Genomic DNA, 23548 nt, shown 5'->3' with positions numbered 1-23548 from the left:
CCCCCTGGTGGGCAGAGCGTGGCCCCTGGTGGGCGTGCCGGGTGGATCCCGGTCGGGCGCATGCGGGAGTCTGACTGTCTCTCCCCGTTTCCAGCTTTAGAAAATTACAAAAAAAAAAAAAAAAAAATTCCAAACTGTTTTTTGTCTGACTCCCATGCTGAACAATGAGCTACACTAGGGTAGAGACTATTATTCCTCTGGATAATTCCAGCAATTGGCATAGCGGTAGGTGTTGAAACTGATTTCTTGGATAATAGAATGTTATTCCTAAAATAGAAATTTGTAATTTTATGTGGTACTCATACAACATGCACACAGGGAATCACCTATTTGACTGACCATCTAATCTCTGTCAATGGTTCAACAAAACTAAAGCAAAATAAGAATGAAGTACACGTGAAAAAATCAGATAAATGCTATCACTGAGGCAGATAATTTCAGTGACTACAATTAAATAATAAAATGAATCTTTAGAGGTTAAAAAGCCAAGTGACTAGCAAAATATAGTATACTACAAAGAAGTGAGAAATAATTAATTTAAAGAAATGTGAAAAACTGATCACCACCAAGATCAGAGTATAAAAATTTAAAAACATGTAAACTATTTTTTTTGAGAGAGAGGGAGGGAGGAATGGATGAGGGAGGGAGAAAGAGAAAGAAAGGGAGAAAGAGAAGCATCAATTCGTTGTTCCACTTAGCTGTGCACCCATTGATTACTTCTCATACATGCTCTGACCTGGGCTCAAACCAGAGACCTGGGGGTTGAGCCAGCACCCACAGGATTGAGCAGAGGACCCTGAGATTGAGCCAGTGACCTTCTGCTCTGCCTTGTCCATTGTGCCACCAGCCAGGACAAAACATATAAACCATTAATTAACAGATTGATTTGACTGGTAAAAGGCCAGCAATGTCTTAAGCTAAAAACACTCATGCAACAACTGACTACCTACCACGAGTGAGATACTCTGCTACTTGACTCATTTCCTGCCCTGAAAGAACTTGATACCTAGGGGAAGACAGAGATAAGACAGACCACTGAAATTCAAAATATGGTGTAGCAGGTACAATGATAGACATAGAACAAACTATTTTAGGAGTGGAAAGGTCTTTAGTGGTTGGAGAGTTATCCTTAGATGTCACATTTGGCTCCACGAAGTCGTTATTCTTTAGTTTTTCTAGAGCCACAATGAGACAGTAGTTCAGCCGGTGACTTTTTGCTATTGAACCAGTTGTATTTTACTGATTAACTGACAAATGTTTGGGGGACTTAATTGAAATACTGAATAAAACTTAAAATTACTGGTTGACCAGGTGGTGGCGCAGTGGATAGAGAGTTGGTCTGGGATGTGAGTACCCAGGTTCGAGACCCTGAGGTCGCCAGCTTGAGCACAGGCTTATCTAATTTGAGCAAAACTCACCAGCTAGGACCCAAGGTCGCTGGCTTGAGCAAGGGGTTACTCAGTCTGCTGAAGCCCCACAGTCAAGGCACATATGAGAAAGCAATCAATGAACAACTAAGTGCCACAACAAAAAACTGATGATTGATGCTTATCTCTCTGTGTTCTGGTCTGTCTGTCCCTATAATATCCCCCTCTCTGACTCTCATTCTGTCTCTGAAAAAAACAAAAACAAAAAACAAAACACCCCAACTTAAAATTACTGGGTTTGGTTTTTAAGGACATACACCAAAAGGCTCTCAGAAATGTTCACAATTAAAACAAATGGAAACAGCCTGACCAGGCAGTGGCGCAGTGGATAGAGCGTCAGACTGGGACACAGAAGACCCAGGTTTGAAAGCCCGAGGTCGCCGGCTTTAGCGTGAGATCATAGACATGACTCCATGGTGGCTGGCTTGAGCCCAAGGTCGCTGGCTTGAGCAAAGGGTCACTCACTATGCTGTAGCCCCCAGTCGAGGCACATAAGAGAATGCAATCAATGAACAGCTAAAGAGCTGCAATGAAGAATTGATGCTTCTCGACCTGACCAGGTGGTGACACAGTGAATAGAGCGTTGGACTGGAATATGGAGGACCCAGGTTCGAGACTCCGAGGTCGCCAGCTTGAGTGTGGGCTCATCTGGTCTGAGCAAGGCTCACCAGCTTGAGCCCAAGGTTGCTGGCTCGAGCAAGGGGTCATTTGGTCTGTTGTAGCCCCCCGGTCAAGGCATATATGAGAAATCAATGAACAACTAAGGAACCACAATGAAGAATTGATGTTTCTCATCTCTCTCCCTTCCTGTCTGTCCCTCTCTCTGTCTCTGTCAACACACACACACACACACACACACACACACACACAGAGAGAGAGAGAACAAATGGAAAGAGAAAACACTTACCCCAAAGGAAAACCTATTGGATTTTCTTGGTTCAAACAGTATTATCTGATGGGTATTTTGGTGACAGATGTGAACTATACTTATTGTGGTGATCATTTTGCAACATATACATATATTGAATCAGTATGTTGTATACCTGAAACTAATATGTTTTATGTCAATTGTATCTCAATGAAGAAAAACAGCATTTATGTCATGTACTATGCCAGATGTGTGCACTCACACGCACACACATTTATATCCTCATCTGTCTAATAGAAGAGTACCTCACAAGGCTGTTCTGAGGATTAAGGACATACTATTGGGCAGGTGAGGATATAGACTCACAAAGGTGAAGAAGATGCCTGACCAGGCGGTGGAGCAGTGGATAAAGCATCGGACTGGGATGTGAAAGACCCAGGTTCGAGACCCCGAGGTCGCCACTGGAGCGCAGGCTCATCTGGTTTGAGCAAAAGCTCACCAGCTTGAGCCCAAGGTCGCTGGCTCAAGCAAGGGGTTACTCGATCTGCTGAAGGCCCACCAAGGCACATATGAGAAAGCAATCAATGAACAACTAAGGTGTTGCAACCTACAACGAAAAACTGATGATTGATGCTTCTCATCTCTCCGTTCCTGTCTGCCTGTCCCTGTCTATCCCTCTCTCTGACTCTCTCTGTTAAAAAAAAAAAAAAGGTGAAGAAGTGACTTGTCTGTAGCCGTGATGCTATTAAGTGAAAGAATAAAAATCAGAACCTAGGTCTGACTCAAGATGCAGAGTGCTTTCCGTTGAACCGTATCAATCCAATCATCTGTATCCCTCATCCATAATATTTTAACAATAGTTGCAGCTAAATTTATCTAGCTCTTCTCATGTGGCAAGCACTGTCCTAAACAATTTCTGTATATGAAATTTACCCCCTCACAATCACACTATGAGGCAGTTTTATCAAGATCTCCACTTCACAGTTGAGAAAACTGAGTTTTATACAAGTTCAATAATTGCTTTGCTTCCACAGTTGGTAAGGAGTAGGACCAGAGTTGAACCCAGGTAATTCCATAATCTGTTATTTTAATCACTACATTAGACTGCAGGAAACTCACTTTAGTCCTGGCTCCAACAGGGCAAGTCATTTGATTAGTTCTGTTTCAATTTCCTTGTTAATTAAATAGGGATATTGTTACTTGTACATACGTATTTCACAGAGATATTGGGATTATAAAATGAGAAAGCATATAAGCTTTAAAAGAAAAATTGCTACATAAATCTAGACACTGTCACAAGTTTCACTCAGATCTTCCCTTTCCCAGGATCATAAAGGGATTTAGCTGACACCATTAGCTCTCAAACATCCTCTGAAGTGGGTGGTGAGTATTATTATCTCCACTTATCAAAAAGCCGAAGCATAAGATGATGTAATTTGCTAGTCAGTGGCAGAGCTGGGAATAAAACCCAAGATTCTAACTCCCACTCCTTATGTTCTTATGGTAAATCCTACTTCCGTGTTTCAAACTTAAATGTAAAACAGACATGGGTAGGAATATCAGTGTCTACTTCAAAACAGATTAAATACTTATAGAAATCAAATTTTCTACTGCAGTGATACTAATATGATCTCTAAGATTCTTAGTCCTCTCATTCTAGAGAAACTATTGATACATAATGAATCAAAAAGAAAAATTTCAATTTCCAAACTCTTTAGTTTTCTCTAACTTGTTAATCAAAGGTTATAAAACTGGGTGAGTCATTACCTAGTTTCAGTTAGTGAGTCTATGAGCTTCCATAGGGAACACGAAACCTCAATATTAAATTGTTCCCTCACAAAATCAGAAAAAAAAGCATCAAATACATCCTTGCATCTAAACACTGTAACTATATAATTTGACTTGGAAATTATTCAAACTTACTGATCCCTAATACCCTGAGATCAAAACGCAAGATCTAAAGAGAACTGTATAATTAAAACAAAAACAAAAGTACACATGGCACCTTTATGACCATTCTTCTGTATAAAAGTCACAATCAGTTTTGTGCTTACCATTCAAGCCCCACCACAGACACAAAAAACCTTCAAGTAAAATAAAAAGTAGTAATGGGCCAATTCTGCCTACCATTCTGTCTTAAATAGGGAACAAGTGTTCAGTCTAGCCCCCAGATTATTAGCTTTTCCTAATTCTTCTTTTCTAGAACACCACAGTGATCTTACAGTCATTACTAGTTTGATCATCATATATTTTGAAATCATCACAGTGGCCAGAGAGAAAATAAAGAGAAAAATTTCTATTCTCAAAATGGAACTAAATACTGAAGTCCATAGACACTTTGTTATTACTCTTTCTAACTCTGACTGAATTATATTTATAAATAAAAAAATGGTCAGTTTGGTTATAGAGACAAAAACTAAGTCATAGGAACCTGAAGAGCCGTTTTATTAATGTCAAGAGTTTGCTCTTTGCCTTGGCCAGGTGGCTCAGTGGACAGAGTGTCATCCTGGCGTGCCGAGGTTTGAACTCCAGTCAGGGCAGGACACAAGAAGCAACCAATAACGCACACTAAATGAAATAATGAGTTGATGCTTTACCCCCTAACTCCCCACTCCCATCAATGGAAAAATTAAAAAAAAAAAAAAAAAAGTGTGTTTCTTCAGTGGCTTTGAGAGGTCTAAATTCACTCCTAGCTACATAATAGTCCTACTTCTGTAACCAGTGCTATGAGGGAAAAGTAAATGATGACATAGAATTCCTGTTTTCTTTCAGAAGTTGTTTTAATACATTAGTCCATCTTTCCTTTGAGAAAAATCTTTGCCTTGGTTTCTGTAATTGAAAACAATCATATCTTCTGTTGGGTCAGGTGCACTAAGGTCTCTCAGACTTTAATGTGAGTTACGAATCATCTGTAGATCTTGTTAAAAAGCAGAATGCAATTCAGGTCTGGGATTTCATGTCGAACTAAATCCCAGGTGATGTCAAAGTTACTGCTTGATGCACCACATTTTGACTAGCAGGACTCTAAGGAATGTTTCCAAACAGAAATAACCTCAATCAGATGTTTACTGTCAAAACAAAACAAAGCAAAGCAAAAAACCACCTCTTCTAACAGTCCACAAAGGAAGATAATTTCCAGAGCCTAAACAAGACAGTTGCTCCCTTCCCCTTTTCTGTGATTTTTACAAGCTAGTTGTAAACCCAATTGTGATACCTTAATAAAAGGCATGTCCTTGGAGCTGACCACTTATTGGGGCTAGACTTGATTGAGGCTTGCTTGGATAAACATAAAACCTCAAACCTTTTGTAATAAAAAAGTTGATTCAAAATAAATATTTTAAAATTATGTCAAGTACTAATGAATAAGTGATGTTTATAAATAGTTTATCAGAGAATCATTTAGGATTAATAATTTTCATTTCTCCCACAAAATAAATAGCTCATGTAACTGAAGAAGACCCCTTTCTTTAAGCAGAAAAAAAAGCCTAACAAAATAAAATCATGCTTTCACAGCATAGTCATATTATTTTGTGAGGAAAATACCAAGATGAAGACATTAAAAGCATATGAGGAGAATTTCATAGTATTAAGTTTATCCTAGAACCTGGGGGAAGGCTGAGAGAAAGAACAGCTGGTGAATGTAAGAAAAATTTTTAACTGGAAAAGATTATGCATGAAAGCAATACAACAGTCTGTTCTCCTTAAGAAACCTAACTAACTCACATGAGCTTTCAATCTTAAGTTTCCAATAATGCTGTCTCTTCACAAAATTCAACCAACCATCATAAAAACTAAGTTGGTGACAGGTTCAGCTGGCTCTACTCCATATTTATCCTTAAATGCTTTTGTAGCCAACGAGGATAAAAATTCATGGTGGAAATAGCAAGAGTAAAAAAAGAATCACTTCTCTTCACACATAAGGAAACCCCTATCTTGAGCACCTTTCTTCACTCTACAGGTTAAGGTGTGTCAATGCTTGGGTGCACTCTTCAGTCCCATAACTGTGAAGGTAGCAGCCGTCAGTTTCTCATACACAAGGAACATGAGAGCAGCAGTGAGGACCGTCTGCAGAAGTTTGGCTTCAAGGCCTTTGTAGAGTCCAATTATCCCAAATCGCCTAAAAGGAAAGAAGTTTGAATAAAATAAAAGGTTTTCTTCATAAAAATCAACTCCTGCATCAAAGAAACAGGCTACTTTAACAGCTACTTTGCAAAGATTTACCCTCAGGATCAAAACAAGCAATGGAAGTTTGAGATTATGACAGACTTCTGTTGTCAAAGTACTTATTATCTTTAAAAGTATTTAAGGACAGATTAAAGTTTAGCATTCATGAGCCACTGAATCCTTTGTCTTTAAGATCAACATTAATTAGCGAAATGCTGACAATATCTTAAAACAATTTCAATGCCAAGATCTGAGATCTAACTAAGAACATAAGATCTTTCACACTACCCCAACCCAGTTATGTCAACTTAGTTCTTAAATGGTAGGAAAGCTGCAAATTGGTTTCAATCATTTTAGCCTAAACGGAACTAGGCAGAGTGACAGAAATGAAAGCTATCTAATTTTCAGTCTTCCCATACATTTGATCTTCTAACCCAGTGGTACTCAAATTTAGTGTACATTAGAATCACTTGAAGGGCTTGTTAAACCAGATTGCTGGGTTTCTGATTTATTAAGCCTGGATGAAACTCAAGAATTTGCATTTCTGGCCCTGGCTAGTTGGCTCAGTGATAGAATGTCGGCCCAGCATGTGGATGTCCCAGGTTCAGTTCCTGGTCAGGGCATCCAGGAAAAGCAACTACCTGCTTCTCTACCCTCCCCATTCTCTTTCTCTCTTCTCCTGCAGCCATGGCTTGATTGGTTCGAGTGTATTGCCCCTGGTTGTGGGCATGGCCCGAGATGGGCAGGGCATTGGCCCCAGTCAGGGGTTGCTGGGTAGATCCTGGTCGGAACGCATGCAGGAGTCTGTCTTTCCATCTCCCCTCATCTCCGTTGGAAAAGAAAAAGGAAAAAAAATATATAATAATTCCTTTTCTTTTTTCTTTGAGAGAGAGAGATAGACAGACAGGAAGGAAGAGCAATGAGTAGCATCAACTCAGTTGTGGCACTTTGGCTGTTCATTGTTTTTCAGACGTGCCTTGACCAGGGGGGTTCCAGCAGAGCCAGTGACTTTGAACTCAAGCCAGTTACCATGGGATCATGTTGATGATTTCACGCTCAAGCCGGTGACCCTGTGCTGAAGCTGGTGAGCCTGCATTCAAGTTGGATGAGCCTGCACTCAAGCCAGCCACATCAGGGTTTCAAACCTGAGACGTAGCATCCCAGGCTGACACTCCATCCACTGCGCCACCACTAGTCAGGAAATAATTCCTTTTTAATTTTTTTTTTTTTTTGTATTTTTCTGAAGCTGGAAACGGGGAGAGACAGTCAGACTCCCGCATGCGCCCGACCAGGATCCACCCGGCACGCCCACCAGGGGCGACGCTCTGCCCACCAGGGGGCGATGCTCTGCCCCTTCGGGGTGTCGCTCTGCCGCGACCAGAGCCACTCTAGCGCCTGGGGCAGAGGCCAAGGAGCCATCCCCAGCGCCCAGGCCATCTTTGCTCCAATGGAGCCTCAGCTGCGGGAGGGGAAGAGAGAGACAGAGAGGAAGGAGGGGGGGGTGGAGAAGCAAATGGGCGCTTCTCCTATGTGCCCTGGCCGGGAATCGAACCCGGGTCCCCTGCACGCCAGGCCGACGCTCTACCGCTGAGCCAACTGGCCAGGGCCCCTTTTTAAATTTTTTAAAAAAGATTTTATTTATTGACTTTACAGAGAGAGGAGAGTGAGAGTGAGAAGAGAGAGAAGTATCAACTCATAGTTGCTTCATTTTAACTGTTCGTTGATTACTTGTCGTATGTGTCTTGACCAGGCAAGCACAGGGTCTCAAACCAGCAACCTCAGCATTCTAGGTGAGCGCTTTACCCACTGTGCCACCACAGACCAGGCTAATTTCTTTTTTTCATTTCTCAGTAATATTCGATTATATAGAGATATCACAATTTATGTATCTATTCACCTGATGAACATCTGAGTTGTTTCCAGTTTTAGACGCTTACAAATTTCACTTCTCTTGACTAAACACCTCGAAGTGGAATGGCTGGGTACTAAGGGAAGTGTATATCTAACTTTTTAAGAAAAGGCCACCAGCCTGACCAGGCGGTGGCGCAGTGGATACAGCATCGGACTGAGATGCGGAGGAGTCAGGTTCGAGACCCCAAGGTTGCCAGCTTGAGCACGGGCTCATCTGGTTTGAGCAAGGCTCACCAGCTTGAGCCCAGGATCACTGGCTCAAGCAAGGGGTTACTCGGTCTGCTGTGGCCCCACAGTCAAGGCACATATGAGAAAGCAATCAATGAACAACTAAGGTGTCACAACAAAAAACTGATGATTGATGCTTCTCATCTCTCTCCGTTCCTGTCTGTCCCTATCTATTCCTCTCTCTGACTCTCTTTCTGTCTCTGGGGGAAAAAAAAAGAAAGAAAAGAAAAGGCCACCAAAAAACTGAGTGTACCAACCATCAGCATGAAAGTCTTTACTGCTCCATATTCTTGCCAACACTTGGTATGGTGAGCATTTAATTTTTTACTTTATACCAATTTTATTTTATTTTTTATTCCAAGCATGTTCTATTTTTATTTCTTCAAATTATCTTAGATCTAGGAACATTAATATAGCAGTTTTGCCTTCAAAGGAGGCCCCTGCCTTATTTTATGTCTGTCTCTAAGGATGTTTCTTTAAATGAAACAGAAATGATGACAGTACATGCCTCATAGGACTAGTGTCAGGATTAAGTGAGACTACCCACATAAAGCATTGAGCTCAGTGTCTGCCACAAAGCAAACACTCAAAAATGTTAGTCACTTTTATCATCATTACTGTCACCATTGTTATGATAATTGTTATTACTCTTCCTACTCTCCCCTTCCTTCTTCGCTATGGCTACTGCTCCATAATGTCTGCATATTTCTATCTATGAGAGAGAGCACAGGATATGCCATTGACAGAGCACTCCTCAGGCAGAACAATCTCTATATTAGCTTTTGAAGGGTTCCCATTCTAGAGTTCTGCATATTTGTAACTAATAAAAAGTAACGACCTGCATTTTTCCCTAATTTCCCAAAGTGCTGTCATATTGCACCAAGCCCCTAAAATGAGAACTGTCAGAGCACAGTATCCAAGGGAGAGGTTTCCAAGCTGCCACTGTGTAGGCCAGGGGTCCCCAAAATTTTTACACAGGGGGCCAGTTCACTGTCCCTCAGACCATTGGAGGGCCGGACTATTAAAAAAACTACGAACAAATCCCTATGCACACTGCACATATCTTATTTTAAAGTAAAAAAACAAAACGGGAACAAATATAACATTTAAAATAAAGAACAAGTAAATTTAAATCAACAAACTGACCAGTATTTCAATGGGAACTATGCTCCTCTCACTGACCACCAATGAAAGAGGTGCCCTTTCCGGAAGTGCGGTGGGGGCCAGATAAATGGCCTCAGGGGGCCGCATGTGGCCCGCGGGCCATAGTTTGGGGACCCCTGGTGTAGGCAGTAGTGTAGGTTAAGCAAATCCCATCATTTCAGGCAGAAAAACTGCTGAAAGAGAGGACAGAATGTGAAGCATTGACAAGCTCACTTTACTCGCTGATGAAGAAGATAGAGAACATTGCGAAGACTCCCCAGTGTTCTGTTTTCTGGGTTGAGCCTGTGACGTCCAAACTGGGGAAGAACAAAAAGACTGTTTAGTACTGCTTTCTTTAATACTTAATTTCTACCTGCAAAGGGACTTCTGTTGGGAGTGGTTTATACCATACAGTCATAAAAATATACAATTAGTATGTAGATTTCATTAATTCCCCCAATTTTCAATTTCTATGAAATAAGTGAAAATAAAAAATATTTCAATGAAGCAAGCATGAGAATTTTCACTTTACAGAGAATTATGGGGAAAACTCTACCTCGAAAGAAAAAAAGCATACCCACAATATAGATATTGATGATGGCTTAACTTCTAGTCCTCTAAGAAGTTCAGATAAATACTAATCATTTAGAACCACTGCAGTCTATGCTCTTCACTTTATATGTTTACATTTAAAGTGTCAAAATATTGTATACATTATTTGAATGCTACTAAATTCCTTAATATTAAGTACCAATTTTTATTTATTTATTTTTGTTCATGTTTCTTTTATTGATTTGAGAGAGAAAAGATGGGAGAGGGAGAAAAAGACAGGAACTTCAGTCTGCTCCTGTATGTGCCCTGACTGAGGATCAAACCGAGCAACTTCTGAACTTTGGGATGATGTTCTAACCAACCGAGCTATCCAGCCAGGGCTTAAGTACCAATTTTTAAATAGTATGTTAATAAAAATACTTTTAACATAAGGTAATAATTTTTTGAACTGAAATACTCTCACTACCACACCCATTTTATCCATCAGTAAATCCTTTGAATTATATTCTCCAAAACAGATCATGACTCCCTGTCTCATCTCTCCTTAGGCCACCAACACACTTCTCACCTGCATTACTAAAACGCCTCCTACCTGACCCCCTAACCCCCATCTTTTCTCTTAGCCTGACTAATATATCACAATAGCCACACTAATCTAGAATTGTAAATCAGAACCAATCACTTCCTAGTGTAAAACCCTTGAAAGTCTTTCCATGAATTTAAGAATAAACTCTAGACATTCCCTGCTACTTTTTTAGTCTCAGGCTGAGCCATTCTCCAGCTACAGTGGCCTCTTTTTGGTTCTTAGGATTCACCAAGTTCTTAGCATATCATGTTCCCTCTACCTAGAATGCTCTTTGCACAGCTGGGTCCTTATCTCTCTTTAAGTCTTGACTTACATATGCCTCCTCTGAGGAGCCCATTCCCAATCATCCTATCTAAGAAGATCCCCATGATGCATATCTCCACTTGCTGCTTACTTCCTTTGTAGCTCTCTTCTTAATTTGTTATTACTCATTTATTTTTCTTATTTACCTGATCATTCTCTCTTCTATTACCTCCATTAATTCCTCTTGAATAAGCTAAAGGAATCAACCTCTGATTTTATAAAGGATAATCTTACCTAGGACACCAAGCAAATCAACTTGAATGAAGAAGAAGCCAACTTATACTTTCCTGAGTTCTTTAAGAACCTCTCCTCCACATTTGTGTTTTCTGAGACATTATGTTACCTAAAAAATTGCAAATGGGCCCTGGCTGGTTGGCTCAGCGGTAGAGCGTCGGCCTAGCGTGCGGAGGACCCGGGTTCGATTCCCGGCCAGGGCACATAGGAGAAGCGCCCATTTGCTTCTCCACCCCTCCGCCGCACTTTCCTCTCTGTCTCTCTCTTCCCCTCCCGCAACCAAGGCTCCATTGGAGCAAAAAGATGGCCCGGGCGCTGGGGATGGCTCTGTGGCCTCTGCCTCAGGCGCTAGAGTGGCTCTGGTCGCAACATGGCGACGCCCAGGATGGGCAGAGCATCGCCCCCTGGTAGGACGAGCGGCGCCCCTGGTGGGCGTGCCGGGTGGATCCAGGTCAGGCGCATGTGGGAGTCTGTCTGTCTCTCCCTGTTTCCAGCTTTAGAAAAATGAAAAAAAAAAAATTGCAAATGTACCCTGGCCAGATGGCTCAGTGGATAGAGCATTGTCCCAGTGTGCCGAGGTCATGGGTTTGATCCCTGGTCAGGGTACATAGGAGAAGTAACCAATGAGTGCACAACTAAATGGAACAACATAGAACGAGTTCATTCTTCTCTCTCTCTCCCTTCCCCTCTTTCACTTTCTACCCCTTCTTTTCTCTCTCTCTCTCTCAAATCAATGGAAAAATTAAAATAAATAAAAATAGTGTGTTCATGAAAATTAAAAACATAATAATATAAAATAGAAATTGCAAATATAAACTTTGTTCCAAACCAAATAAGAAATCAACTGATAGTCAGCCTGGTTAGCAGAATATAACACAAACAGAAAAATGAATGAGGAACGCTCTGGCCTACCAAATGACTACCCTATTGCGTTATTAATATTAACAATGCTTGAAACAGAGAAACCACATACTTTAGAATGCTGTTTGACTAAATGCAAGAAGCACCCCAGCACTCACCCTCAGAATCGATTGCACTGTCTGCATAGGATAGGTGACTGTGGTGGCAATTGCTTTGGCTACTGCACCAATGATGAACACATCCAAAGAGGAAAGCTGGAAAGCAAAGAAAGAGGAATCATGTCAATCTAAACAACAAGAACAGAAGACTACTATTTGCTGCTTTCAAAATTAGGGATTACCTTCATTCGTTTCTTTAAAAGCTGCCGTTTTAAACCTTCATAGAACATGAATTGGATGGCGGGATTGAAGACTAACAACAAGGAGGGAAACGTGCCATTCCATAAAGACAAGATTCCTTCATCTCGAATGATCTGGTGAAAAGCATCTAAGCAAGAAATCAAGGACATTGGATGACAATCTTTTAACTAGAGAAGAAAAGATGAGTTCTATTCAAATGTACCCAGAATAGATACCAGACAGGTTCAATCAAGATTCCTTCTTGTAATGATATTTTAGGGGCAAGTTCATCAGTTAACTACTTTTTTTTTTATTTAAGGTATTCATCTTTTCTTTATTTATTGATTTTTAGAGAGAGAGGAAGGGAGAGAGAAACATCGATTTGTTGTTCCACTTATTCATGCATTCATGGGGTGACTCTTGTATGTGCCCCGACTGGGGATTGAACCCGCAATCTTTTTTTTTTTTTTTCATTTTTCCGAAGCTGGAAACGGGGAGGCAGTCAGACAGACTCCCGCATGTGCCCGACCAGGATCCACCCAGCATGCCCACCAGGGGGCGATGCTCTGCCCCTCTGGAGTGTCGCTCTGTTGCATCCAGAGCCATTCTAGCGCCTGAGGCAGAGGCCACAGAGCCATCCTCAGCGCCCGGGCCATCTTTGCTCCAATGGAGCCTCGGCTGTGAGAGGGGAAGAGAGAGACAGAGAGGAAGGAGAGGGGGAAGAGTGGAGAAGCAGATGGGCGCCTCTCCTGTGTGCCCTGGCCGGGAATCGAACCCGGGACTCCTGCACGCCAGGCGGATGCTCTACCACTGAGCCAACCGGCCAGGGCCTGAACCCGCAATCTTGCTGTACCGGATGACACTCTAACCAACTGAGCTACCTGGCTAGGGCACCAGTTAACTACTTTTTGGTAACTGTCAGACACTGACAGTCACCAAGTTATTTAGAGACTTTAATCATAGAGAACTCCTGCTGACAATCTGGGGTCAGAATGTCAAATTTTCCTAAGTAATCACATCACCACTGGGAAATCTGTATTACAAAGAATTGTGCAGTGATAGTCCATGTGTTTTATAATAAAGGCCAGTAAAACAAAAGATAAGACAGTTCTTGGAGTCCATTTTATAGGATTGACTTGCAAGAAAATCACTGTTCTCATTACAAACATGGGAAAAAAGAACCTGACAGAGTGATACTATCAAAAAGCAGGAGTTCACAGATACCAGATATTAATCTGGTATCTTTACACAAAGATAACACTAGAAAAAAAAGTATAGTAGATTATTCTTCAGACATATTCACCCCCTCCTACACACACTCCATGATAGCAGTTACTTTTCTAGCCCTTGTCCTTGGGCTTGGCCATGTCATATGCTTTGGCTAAGAGGATGGTAGCAGACAAAGTGCAAACAGGGGCTTAAAATATGCTTGTACTATTGAGTGTGCCCTCTTGAGGATCGCCATCTAAGAGAAGAACATACTCAAGCTGGTCCTAGGGAGATGAGACACATGGAGCTGAGACTCCCAGGCTGGAGTCAGCTGTGATGAGTCAGATCCCTGTCAGTCCACAGACACATGAGGGAAACAAATGCTAACTACTGGGTGTTGAGATTTGAAGTTGTCTTTGATACAGAATTATCTTGGCAATAAATTCCAGATACAATGAAAAAAGAAAACCCTTACATAGAAACTCACCCAGAGACACTTACCAATAATACCTTTGTAGTTGGTTGGTACAATATCTTCATTTCTAAATTTTGCCCCTTGCAGCTTCAGTCTGGTGTTTACCACCCAGAGTGGAGTTGTCAGCAACACATTCACCACTCCTTTAAAAAGAACAAGAGGGGAGACAAAGGAAAGCAAAATGTAACCTTTTAGGCATTGCTGTCTTATATTAGAGCTACATACAAATGTTCCATTTATACTTCTGCCACTGACCTACTACTAGGAGACCTAAGGCAAGGTGTCTCTTTGTGCCCAGGTACAACACAAGCCACTACTGTTAGAAGCAATTCAGATGCCTTGCTAATAGCAAAATGGCTGGCAATAGTACCTTTCCACACAAAAAGAGTAATAATTTTCTTCATTTGTGTAACTGAAGGCAATCTATTTGTCTACTTATATAGCATCCAAAGTAGCAATTTTGATATAGTTTTAAATCACTTTTCAAAAACAGCTGTAAGAGACAAAAAGTAGCTAGCTTATTGATCACATGCTAATTCCATGACAACATCAATAAAACACACAATTTACAACTCTCCCATAAGTAGCTCATGTGGTTTCAAGTGAGTATGGATCTGGTATAATGAGTGACAAGTGGGAGAAAGTGGTGACACTGGAAAGTACTTCAATGGGGACTAGAGTATTGTAGAAGAGTTACTCGTCACTTAGGGGATTAGGACAGGCAGGCAGCAAGCAATAGTTATCAACTGTCAACAAAACACCTGAAACAACTTCACAAGCATCATGATCCTTACAAGCTTAAAGATGGGGATCTTGGCCCCCCCCCAAAGTTGCCTCAGAGTGGAACAATACAATGAGCCAGGTGCTTCTTTTTTGAAAACACATGATCCCAATTTAACACCATCTTGAAGACATTAATATATTCCTCATCAGTCCTGAAATGATTTAAAAAAAAACAACCAGATAGAATTGTAACAAAGTGCCTGATACACATGGCATATACTTTATAAATATTTGTTTAAAAATATTGAACAAATATACCAAGGAACAAATTCAGCAAACAACCATACATAGAGCTATCTGGATCTAGCCATGCTAGTGAAGAACCAAGAGTTGCAATCCTAAAGAAGAGAATTCTCTTTTACTAAAAGTCATTTTAACACTATAGGAGAATGCTTTAATTTAAGGAATCTCAAAACATACTATACAGAAAACACAGTCTAATCAAGAACAAGCTATGCAAAAGCCAAGAAATTAAAATTGTTTTCATTTGTCACATATAATTAGGTACAAAAAAATGTTTTGCTACCTCTTTCTTAGAAGCATTATGAGAATGCATTTCTCAAAATAAAAGACATTATCAAATAATTTTAGGAATCATATCTGTCATATTTTTACAGTCACATAAAGCCAAGAAGTCATCTTTAGTTATGACTCAACATACTCATACATTGTCACTTGAAGCATTGATCATAATCTGAGTCTTTTTTTTTTTTTTTTTTTTTTTTTATTTTTCTGAAGTTGGAAATGAGGAGGCAGTCAGACAGACTCCCGCATGCACCCGACTGGGATCCACCCAGCATGCCCACCAGGGGGCGATGCTCTGCCCATCTGGGGCATCGCTCTGTTGCAACCAGAGCCATTCTAGTGCCTGAGGCAGAGGCCATAGAGCCATCCTCAGTGCCCGGGCAAACTCTGCTCCAATGGAGCCTTGTCTGCAGGAGGGGAAGAGAGAGACAGAGAGGAAGGAGAGGGGGAGGGGTGGAGAAGCAGATGGGCGCTTCTCCTGTGTGCCCTGGCCAGGAATCGAACCCAGGACTCCTTCACACCAGGCCGACACTCTACCACTGAGCCAACCGGCCAGGGCAATCTGAGTAAGTCTTAACTAGATATTCTTGCTGGCCTCATTTTTAAAAAGCACTCATGCGCAAGACGCCAAGATAGAAGAATATCAATGCATGCCCATCTGCCCAGATTTTATAATGTATTATGATTCAATGCAAGGTACACATCACTTAACAGAAAAATAAATAGGCAGAAAAACCAGACTACAAAGGGTTACTGAGCAAACCACATTTTTAAAAAATGATAAAGACAGAAGAGCTCTCAGAACTGGAGATCATAAGCATCCATGGATACTGTGGACAGGCACAGTCTATCTAAACAAATGAAATAGAATGCCCATTAAAAAAAGTCTTTAGTGGTAGAGCGTCAGCCTGGCGTGCAGAGGTCCCGGGTTCAATTCCCGGCCAGGGCATACAGGAGAAGCGCCCATCTGCTTCTCCACCCCTCCCCCTCTCCTTACTCTCTGTCTCTCTCTTCCCCTCCCGCAGCGAGGCTCCACTGGAGCAAAGATGGCCCGGGCTGGGGATGGCTCCTTGGCCTCTGCCCCAGGCGCTAGAGTGGCTCTGGTCGCAACAGAGCGACACCCCAGAGGGGCAGAGCATCGCCCCCTGGTGGGCAGAGAGTGGCCCCTGGTGGGCGTGCTGGGTGGATCCCGGTTGGGCGCATGCGGGAGTCTGTCTGACTGTCTCTCCCCGTTTCCATCTTCAGAAAAAAAAAAGAAAAAAAAAAAAAAAGGTAATAATAAAGTGAAAGCCTGGGTTTCCCTGAAAAAAAAAAAAAAAGTCTTTAAAAGAGCCCTGACTGGTTGATTCAGTATGATTCAGTATAGAGAGCATCACCTGGCATGTGGATGTTCCAGGTTTGATCCTTGGTCAGGGCAAACAGATAAGTAACATCTGCTTCTCTTTCCCTCCCTCTCCCCCTTCTCTCTCTCTTCCTCTCTCACAACCAGTGGCTTGACTGGTTCAAGTGTCAGCCGTGGGTGCTGAGGACAGCTCAGCTGGTCCAAGCATCAGCCTCAGATGCTGAGGATAGCTCAGCTGATTTGAGCATCTGCACCAAACAGGGGTTGCCAGGTGGGTCCTAGTCTAGGCGCACGTGGGAGTGTGTCTCTCTATCTCCCCTCCTCTCACTAAAACAAAACAAAACAAAAATCTTTTTTTTTTTTTTAACAAGGACAGAGAGAGTCAGAGAGAGGGATAGATAACGGACAGACAGACAGGAATGGAGAGAGATGAGAAGCATCAATCATCAGTTTTTCGTTGCGAGACCTCAGTTGTTCATTGACTGCTTTTTCATATGTGCCTTGACTGCGGGTCTTCAGCAGACCAAGTAACCCCTTGCTCGAGCCAGCGACCTTGGGTCCAAGCTGGTGAGCTTTTTTTCTTTTTTTGCCCAAGCCAGATGAGCCCATGCTCAAGCTGGCGACCTTGAGGTCTCGAACCTGGGTCCTCCGCATCCCAGTCCAACACTCTATCCAATGTGCCAGCGCCTGGTCAGGCACAAAACAAAAATCTTTAGAAATCAAATTTCTGCCCTGTCTGGATAATGCAGTTGGTTAGAGCATTGTCCTGAAGCAAAAGTGTTGACAGTTCGATCTCCAGTCAGGGCACATACAGGAACAGATCAATGTTCCTCTCTCTCCCTTCCTCTCTCTCTAATATCAATAAAATAAACAAAAAAAGAAAACAAATTTCCTTCATGTTCTATTAAAGAGGTAGGCACACTCAAAAATTTCAGAGAATGCAGCCAAGATTAAGATTTAACCATTATTTAAAATTCTGCTTTCATATCCCCTTTATTAACATGAGTTGAAAACTTAAAGGATACCAAGGACAATTTCAAGTACAAAAATACACTACATCATTTAAAGAGAATATCAAGTCCTTGTAAGAACATTTTGTATTTCAAAGCTTTTTATCCTCTAAGCCAAAATAGATAGAGAGGTATTTTTTAAGCACTGTAATTTTATGAGTTCTGAGAAAAGACATGCAAAATACTTGAGGACTCAAAACTTTGCTAGAAACTTACAACCCATGTTATCAAGCAAAGGACAACATTTCATGTTGGAAAACAACTATAAATGGTCATGATGAGCAATTCCAACTCTTACTAATGCACAACGGATAAGGCTGAAGGATGAAGAATGTGTTTGCTTATTTATGAGCCAGTGCAGAAAATTCTTTTTCCAGTTCCAAGCTGTGGCAGTTACTTCAGCTCTAAGATGGGAATACTAATACTTCACCTACTTAATGATAGGAGATCGATTTTCTTTTCATCTGAATGATTCTTTTTTTGTAAAAAATCATTTACAGGAAAACAGAACCAAAATGAAGAGATGAACAGTAATGGACCTACTCAGAAATTATTCACTAGGATAATTAGAACATTGCTATTTACTTCTGAAATCTTCAAAACAAATAGTTTTATAGCAGCAAGTCTCCTTCCATAAGGACAGAAAACAAAAATCAGCTATGCACTTCTGGGAAATGTGCACAATGACTACCGATATATGAAAATGGCAGATCGCCTGACCAGGCGGTGGCGCAGTGGACTGGGATGCTGAAGGACCCAGGTTCGAGACCCCGAGGTCGCCAGCTTGAGCGCGGGCTCATCTGGTGTGAGCAAAAAGCTCACCAGCTTGGACCCAAGGTCACTGACTCGAGCAAGGGGTTACTTGGTCTGCTGAAGGCCCACGGTCAAGGCACATATGAGAAATCAATCAGCCTGACCTGTGGTGGCGCAGTGGATAAAGCGTCGACCTGGAAATGCTGAGGTCGCCGGTTCGAAACCCTGGGCTTGCCTGGTCAAGGCACATATGGCAGTTGATGCTTCCTGCTCCTCCCCCCTGTCTCTCTCCTCTCTCTCTCTCTGTCTCTCTCTCTCCTCTCTAAAAATGAATAAATAAAATAAAATAAAAATACAACAATCTTTAAAAAAAAAAAAAAAAAGGCCCTGGCCGGTTGTCTCAGTGGTAGAGTGTCGGCCTGGCGTGCGGGGGACTCAGGTTCGATTTCCGGCCAGGGCACACAGGAGAAGCGCCCATTTGTTTCTCCACCACCCCCCTCCTTCCTCTCTGTTTCTCTCTTCCCCTCCCGCAGCCGAGACTCCATTGGAGCAAAGATGGCACGGGCACTGGGGTTGGCTCCTTGGCCTCTGCCCCAGGCGCTAGAGTGGCTCTGGTCCCGGCAGAGCAACGGCCCGGAGGGGCAGAGCATCGCCCCCTGGTGGTCAGAGCGTCGCCCCTGGTGGGCGTGCCGGGTGGATCCCGGGTCGGGCGCATGCGGGAGTCTGTCTGACTGTCTCTCCCCGTTTCCAGCTTCAGAAAAATAGAAAAAAAAGAAAAAAAAAAAAAAGAAAAAAAAAAGAAAGCAATCAGTGAACAACTAAGGTGTTGCAACAAAAAACTGGTGATTAATGCTTCTCATCTCTTTCCGTTCCTGTCTGTCTGTCCCTGTCTATCCCTCTCTCTGACTCGCTCTGTCTCTGAAATAAATAAATAAATAAAAATTAAAAAAAGAAAGAAAATGGCAGATCAAAGCCATAAATCTAACCATTTGTCTTCCTATGAAAGAATGCACTAGATACACAAAAGGAACAAAATCTGCATTACCAGAGTTAAGGCTGGAAGACAGGAAATGAATATGAACTGTCACATCAATAATTCCACTGGCATTCGGCCCTGGCCGGTTGGCTGAGTGGTAGAGCATCAGCCTGGCGTGCAGAAGTCCCGGGTTGGATTCCCGACCAGGGCACACAGGAGAAGCGCCCATCTGCTTCTCCACCCCTCCCCCTCTCCTTACTCTCTGTCTCTCTCTTCCCCTCCCGCAGCCGAGGCTCCATTGGAGCAAAGATGGCCCGGGCGCTGGGGATGGCTCCTCAGCCTCTGCCCCAGGCGCTAGAGTGGCTCTGGTCGCAACAGAGCAACACCCCAGAGGGGTAGGGCATCGCCCCCTGGTGGGCAGAGCGTCGCCCCTGGTGGGCATGCCGGGTGGATCCCGGTCGGGCGCATGCGGGAGTCTGTCTGACTGTCTCTCCCCGTTTCCAGCTTAAGAAAAATACAGAAAAAAATTAAAAAAGTAATAATAATTCTACTGGCATTCAAAAAAGAGTTATTTGTAAAAATCCCAGTTTCATAAAAATAGTCAGTATCTTCTTCATTTAAGTTATCTGTTAGGTTCTTTTCCCAAATTCTTCCCCAGAGTGTCAAGCTATATGGGCTTTCTTCTGTAAAAATTAATTAATTAAATTTCCTACATTTCAGGCAGAATTTGAATAACAATACAAGGGTGGGCAAAGTAGGTTTATAGTTGTTTGTATGGAAAAAGACAGCAAGTTATGATAACACAAAAATAAAATCTGTTTTGTGTACTCACAAACGTAAACCTATTTTTGCCCACTCCTGTACTGTTCCTAGTTTCCCTTAGAAATAATGAAACTTATTTCTACAGTGATTATAATACAATGACAGGGCTGACAGGAGAAAGAAAAGGCCATTCTAATTATTGTAAGAATGCATAGGTATTAAGATATAAAAACATGTTAGGAGTTTTAAACTCACAAAAATAACTTCCAAGAAATTCCCTACCTTCAGAAATTTTTTTTTTGTATTTTTCTGAAGTTGGAAACGGGGAGGCAGTCAGACTCCCGCATGCACCCGACCGGGATCCACCCGGCACGCCCACCAGGGGCGACGCTCTGCCCATTCGGGATGTCGCTCTGTTGCAACCAGAGCCACTCTAGCACCTGAGGCAGAGGCCATAGAGCCATCCTCAGTGCCCGGGCAAACTTTGCTCCAATGGAGCCTTGGCTGCGGGAGGGGAAAAGAGAGATAGAGAGGAAGGACAGGGTGAGGGGTGGAGAAGCAGATGGGTGCTTCTCCTGTGTGCCCTGGCTGGGAATTGAACCCGGGACTCCAGCATGCCAGGCCGACGCTCTACCACTAAGCCAACCGGCCAGGGCTTCAGAAATTCATTTGACCAAGGGTCTCAACTGTGACACTACTGACATATTGGGCTAGATAATCCTTTATCTGGGTGTGTGTGAGGGGTGTAAGTTAGTTAGTAGTATCCCCGGCTTCTACCCACTAGATGCCAGTACCACACACGCTAGTTGTGACAACCAAAAAATATCTCCAGACATTTGCCATATTGTTCCCTGTGAGTCAAATCAGCCTCATTTGAGAGCCACTGTTCTAATCCAATCACCAAGTGATTATTCACCTTATTTTTGAAACTTTCTAAAGACAGAAATTCACTCACCCCAATAATCTTTTGTGTGTGTGTGTGTGACAGAGACAGAGAGAGTCAGAGAGAAGGACAGATAGAGACAGATAGGAAGGGAGAGAGATGAGAAACATCAATTCTTCATTGCAGCTCCTTAGTTGTTCATTGATTGATTTCTCATATGTGCCTTGACAGGGGAGCTATGCAAACCGAGTGACCCCTTGCTTGAGCCAGCAACCTTGGGCTCAAGCTGGTGAGTTTTTGTTGTTGTTTTTTTTAACAGAGACAGAGAGAGAGTCAGAGATAGGGATAGATAGAAACAGACAGACAGGAACGAAGAGAGATGAGAAGCATCAATCATTAGTTTTTCATTGCTAGACCTTAGTTGTTCATTGATTGCTTTCTCATATGTGCCTTGACCGTGGGGCTACAGCAGACTGAGTAACCCCTTTCTTGAGCCATTGACAGAAGGTCCAAGCTGGTGAGCTTTGCTCAAACCAGACGAGCCCGCGCTCAAGCTGGCGACCTTGGGGTCTTGAACTTGGGTCCTCTGCTTCCCAGTCCGACATTCTATATACTGCACCCCCGCCTGGTAAGGCCCAATGATCTATTTTTTACAATGATCTATAGTTATTGATATTAAATCTATCTTCTTAAACAACTGGAAACATATATGAATATCTCTTACTTAAGAGAGATTTTTACTTAAGGCATGAATTTGCAATTCTGAAATGACTTTATGTGTATTGTGACCCTGACCCAGTTCCTTTGGTCACTATAAACAAGCACAGTCCCTTTTCTGCAAGTCCTTCATTCATGATTGGCTCTGTCAAATATATATTGTGTCTAGTATCTATGCAACCAACCCTGTTTTAGGTGCTGATAATACAGCAGTAAATAAAAATAAAATAGCTAACCTCATGAAGCTTACATTCTAATGGTGTAATGAGACAAAAATAAAGAAATAAAATGTGTAGGATGTCTATTTCAGACATTGTGGCCATTTATGGGAAAGACTTTAAAGGTGATGGAGTGGGCCAGGCAGTTACTAGGCAGATGAAACAGCAGGTACATAGGCCCTGAGGCAGAAGCACACCAGGAATGTTCAAGGGAGTCTAGACCAGTGTGGCTGCAGTGGTGTGAGTGAAGAGAACACTAGGAGGGCCAGTCTACAGGGCTTTGGAGGACAAAGTAAGGACTTTGGCTTTACTCTGTGCAAGATGGAAAACAACTAAAGAGCTTTGAAAAAAGAAATAATATGATCCTGCTTATTGTTTTAACATTATCACATGGCTGTTGTGTTGAATATAGACTGAAGGGGACAAACAATAAAACAGGACATCAGTCAGGAGGCTCTGAAGATAATCCAGTCAAGATTTTTATGGTGTTTAAGCTCAGGCTGTACTGGTGACATGCTAGACAGAATATGAAGAGACAAAAGGATTTGCTCATAGATTAGGGATGGGGTCAGAGAAAAAAGGGATAAATTCAAGATTTTTAGTAGGGCAACTAGAAGACTCGAGTTGCCACTTAGTAAAATGCAAATTACAGAAGCAGTCCATTAAATTTCATTCATTTATTCAATAATTAATCAGAAACTTACATGTATTAGGCACTGTGTTAAAACACTGGGAATGCAGAAATTACAAAAATGTAATCTCTGCCTTGAAGCAGTTCACTGTCTAGAAAAAGGTAAAGATGCCTGACCAGGCGGTGGCGCAGTGGATAGAGCATCGGCCTGGGATGCTGAGGACCCAAGTTCAAAACCCCATGGTCGCTGGCTTGAGTGAAGAGGTTACTGCCTCTACTGGAGCCCCCAGTCAAGGCACATATGAAAAGCAATCAATGAACAACTAAAGTGCCACAACCATGAGTTGATACTTCTCTCTCTCCCTTCCTGTATGTCCCTATCTGCCCCTCTCTCTGTCTCTGTCTCTCTTGATAAAAACAAAGAAACACAAATAATTCGATTTATAAAAGGCCAACAAGCAAATGATGCTCAAAATCACTAACCATCAGAGAAATGCAAATCAAAACTACAGGGAAATGTTGCTTTACATTCATTCATTTGGATGAATGGCTACTATAAAAAAAAAAAAAAAACCCAGAAAATAACAAGTGCCTGACCAGGTGGTGGCGCAGTGGATAGAGTGTCGGACCGGGATGCGGAAGGACCCAG

The 23548-nt window shown here is 42.2% G+C and overlaps 1 protein-coding gene across 1 annotated transcript in view; it reads right to left on the bottom strand.

The window, feature by feature from the left end:
- Positions 1-5056: 5056 nt before the first annotated feature.
- Positions 5057-23548, bottom strand: part of SLC25A17 (solute carrier family 25 member 17) — a 33169-nt gene continuing 14677 nt past the window's right edge. The window contains exons 5-9 of the mRNA XM_066257242.1: positions 14326-14442; positions 12618-12763; positions 12436-12531; positions 9976-10058; positions 5057-6412 (exon numbers count right to left, since the gene is read on the bottom strand). Coding sequence (XP_066113339.1) covers positions 6265-6412; positions 9976-10058; positions 12436-12531; positions 12618-12763; positions 14326-14442 — 590 coding nt within the window. The 3' untranslated portion in view covers positions 5057-6264. The remainder of the gene's footprint in view (positions 6413-9975; positions 10059-12435; positions 12532-12617; positions 12764-14325; positions 14443-23548) is intronic.

This window comes from Saccopteryx bilineata, chromosome 1, assembly GCF_036850765.1.
Source record: "Saccopteryx bilineata isolate mSacBil1 chromosome 1, mSacBil1_pri_phased_curated, whole genome shotgun sequence".
Lineage (NCBI taxonomy): Eukaryota > Metazoa > Chordata > Mammalia > Chiroptera > Emballonuridae > Saccopteryx > Saccopteryx bilineata.
Note: the sequence above shows the minus strand (reverse complement) of the source record. Positions and strands in the feature narration are given on the sequence as shown.